The sequence below is a fragment of the Pinus tabuliformis genome, chromosome 3_1 (genome assembly GCF_031772625.1).
Source record: "Pinus tabuliformis cultivar Carrire ecotype Pingquan chromosome 3_1, CPIR1, whole genome shotgun sequence".
In the NCBI taxonomy this organism is placed as follows: Eukaryota; Viridiplantae; Streptophyta; class Pinopsida; order Pinales; family Pinaceae; genus Pinus; species Pinus tabuliformis.
The window spans coordinates 975827410-975831207 of NC_142301.1; the positions used below are offsets into that span (position 1 = coordinate 975827410).

Below are 3798 nucleotides of genomic sequence, written 5' to 3' on the forward strand. Positions count from 1 at the left end.
AATTATATTTTTAAATATTAAAATAAATTTAATATTTTAAAAAGTTCTCATAAAAGTGAAAATGTAATTTTCCTCAAAAAGAAATTAACCAAAAACTTTCGAAAACACGGAAAGAATATCTTCCGTCCTGAAAATCCTTGTCAATACCACCAAATCATCATTATCGACTCCCGTCCTGAATCCAATCCTTTCAAACCAAAATATTACCTGCAGGCCTAAACCCAACTCTTAACCCCATATATTCCATGTCAAAATTTGCAAAATTACAGAATATTCCCAATAAAACGCTGTTTAACTGTACGATTAGAATATTCCGTGGAGGGCGGAAGTCGACCGAGGGAAACCGGTTTAACCCGTCGACTGGACGTCAGGCTTTCACGTGAAGATGTCAAACTTTAAAGAGAGGATCCTGAAACCGCTATGACTAGCGGTTGTTTTTTTGACGGCGGTTTATGGTTTGCTTTATTTTCAGTGGCACTTTGTTCTCTCTCGTCATTCTATGTGGGTGGCGATGGCGATGAATAGCGACGGGCGTTTCGTTTTTGGTAAGGGATAACCCACAGTGGGAAGCGGGTATTGATCAGAAATGGAGCCTGATAGCGGTTTTTCCTGTAACTCCAACGAGAAGAACAAAACCTTCGTTCTTTGTGGAGGAGAAACTGCAATGACGATGGGGACTAACTGAACGAAGAGCTTTTCAATATGTGGGTGTCTTTTTTCTTTTGCTTTTTAATGTTGTTTCAGATCCAGAACAGATTTTTCTGATTATTTATGGTGGAAAATAGAGTTTGGGTTTGAAAATAGTGTAGGTTGGATGGATCTGAATTTGATTAAGGATTCAGTTTGGCTCCAAAATGGTGAAGGATGGAGCTCTGTGCATGAAAATGGAGCAACAGTGTTTTCAGCTGGGGAACTGAGTTTTAAAAATGGTTTTTGGGAGTTGCAATCAGGTGAGATTTTTTTTTGGGGGGGATAGAACTGGGATTGATTAAACCAGGTATTCACTTAATCGGCTGGAAGGGATTGTGTGTCTTGGATAGTGAACTGATGGGTGTTTTTGGGTAGTAAAGTGATGGATGTTTTAGTGTTGGTTTAGACTTGATTTGAACTTTTTTTTTTTATCAGAAGTGGTTCCATGATGAGTTCCCTGAGCAGGCTGGGAATTGGCTTGAGTGTTGTGTTTGGGTGTTTTCTTCTAGCCCTTGTTGCAGAACTGTATTATGTGTTTTGGTGGAGGAGGAGATTGAACTCAGGATCGGCAATGAATGGTGAAGTGGAGGATGAGTACAGCAGTCCATCCAGAGAGCTCTTTTTCTTGCTCTGCTGGAAGAAGCAGGCCGCTTCTTCTATGAGAGCGTTAAATCTCCGTCACCATCTGAGGGATGCTAATGTTATTACTAATGGCAGTGAAGCTGCCAGTCGTCTACATCATCGGCAAAATGATGGTCTGGTTGTAGCTCAGAGGTCCCCAGATCAATCCCCCATCAGAACAGACTTTATGACCAAGTTTTTCCCTGCAGAGGGCATGGATAGTGAGCTCATGAGGTTACATGGCCTGTTGGGTCCCCCTAGGATTCTGTTTACAATTAAGGAGGAGACCAAGGAAGATCTGGATTCTGAGGATGGGAGATCCAGGAAGAGCAGAAGAGAGTCTAGAAGTAGGAGTCTGAGTGACCTGCTGGCTCATATTGGTGGTGGCTCAGGTACTATTACTCCCATTAATAATACTCCATTTGTTACGCCTCCTTCATCACCACCATTCTGCACTCCAATGGCAACCCCTCCCTTGACCCCTCTGACCCCTCTGCATAGCTCCCTCTTCCCCCACTTATCAGTCGTTCATAACAAACAGCAGCTTCGCCTCAGTCCTCTCATTGAGATCTCCAGGAGCTGCTCTTCCTCTTCCTCTTCATCAGCTTCGTCTTCATTGCCATCTTCTTTTCCGTCATCTTTCGCCTCTTCTGCCTCACATTCCCCTCTCATTTCCCCTCCTTGCACAACTTTGCATCTTGCGCCCAACAAGGAGAATGGCACACTGCACCCCCTTAATCAAGAAGGGCACCTAGAACATCAATACCCGATCAAAGAAGAGCGATACCCAAATGCTAACCCGGCCTTTTCTCCTCCCCCGAAGTTCAAGTTCTTGAGAGATGCTGATGAGAAAGTAGTAAACAGCACAGCCATGAGCTTGAAGCAGCAGCAGCATCAGTTAGAGCCACCCGTGCCATCTTCCCCTTCTAGTTGTTCTGCGGTCTCTAGTGATGAAGATGGGTCCTTTATAACCATTATTGTCGGTGATTCTAATTCTTCCCCCTGTTCTCTGGTTCATCATCCTTCTCCGGTTTCGACTCCGAATCCCATATTACATATGATGCCCCTGTCTCCCTCTTCACCAAGCGAATCGCCCATTCTCTTGCCTCTAACAAGGATAGTTTCTAGGAACAACCCCTCTGACTCAAAACACTAGTGGTTGTTCACAACCTTCTCAGTGGTTTGTCCCAGCACATAGCAGCAGACGAGAGGAGGACAATGCTGTTAAAGCCTACTAGAATTAAAACCTGGCAACAGGTCTCTACATGTTTATAAGTTTTACACAGATTGATTTTCTTACTCGGATGGATTTGATTTGAGGGAGTGGATGTCTGGTTTCCTTGATTGAACTCCATGATGCTATGCAGCAGCTTACAGCTTTGTATCATTGTCAAAGTTGTGAAGCTTCATATTGGTGAATCAATTGGTCTTGTTCTTTCGCCACAGGAAATGATTGCAGTAACATCCCTTTTAGAAATGTAAGTATCAGGTTTTTCATTTAAAATTGATAAAGAAATGTCTTGTTCTGGCCTTGGATGGCACTAACAAGCTGATCCCATAGTTATTTATGTGGGCTCTTCATGATTTATTAGCAAGATCATTCTCCCTTCCACAGGAGAAAGAAAAAAATATAGAAAGGAGTGAAATGGTTCTTCCTTTTAAATCGGACTTACAACATCTGTTTTATAAGGAGCTTATCTCGGCCAAAACCCATCTAAATCTTCCTCTTCTTCACAGTGGGTCATGCCTATTTCTCTTGTTCGTATAGAATCTCAAACAGTTTGTATGAATTTGTTGCAGCATTAACATTTTACTGTAGGGAATCTGATGCAGTTTAGTCTGCATTATTGCATTGACTGGTGCCTGACAATGGATGTATTTATATCAAACTATATATGCCGACTTGATTGAGGCATAAGAAACTTTATGGAGGAATTTTTCTGAAGCCTGTGTTTGCACTGTGCAGTTATTGTTTATCCATAAGGATCTATTTCGAAGTATAAGTTTCATGTCGTCCTATTCAGTGTTGATGAATGCTACTTAAATGGCACTTTTGTCTAGCCAAGTTGTTAGTCAGAGTCCTGTGCGTAAGCAGGGTTATGAATTGACAGTCACCTTTGCTTATCAATTTAAAGTCTCTGCAATTTGTTGTGTCAATGTTGCTCTTCCATTATTTTTCTGGCATACTTGCATCTACATCAGGCCATAAATACTATTCAACTAATTTATATACATGAAAGAGTGTGTATAGAATCCATAACCAAAACTAATAGTTTTTGAAGGTTGCAGTAAGAGAATATATCTATAGGGGTTTGGAGAAGACTTTTGAATAAGAGAATTTAAGCTTTTATGGTCCTGTATCAAGCTAACACCTAAATTTTTTATTGTCATGGGTAGCCTTACGGTATTGTCCCTCAGTAAAGTTTAATCACCAAATTTGGGATGGATTGTTGTGGTCATTCTATCCCTGGAACACCAGAATCTCAA

The 3798-nt window shown here is 41.4% G+C and overlaps 1 protein-coding gene across 1 annotated transcript; it reads left to right on the top strand.

Annotated features, from left to right (window-relative positions):
- The first annotated feature begins 435 nt into the window (after positions 1-435).
- On the top strand, positions 436-3256 carry LOC149191098 (uncharacterized). The gene has a single exon (XM_089412336.1). The coding sequence runs from the start codon at positions 1136-1138 to the stop codon at positions 2465-2467; it is 1332 nt and encodes a 443-aa protein (XP_089268462.1). The 5' UTR covers positions 436-1135; the 3' UTR covers positions 2468-3256.
- Positions 3257-3798: the final 542 nt, after the last annotated feature.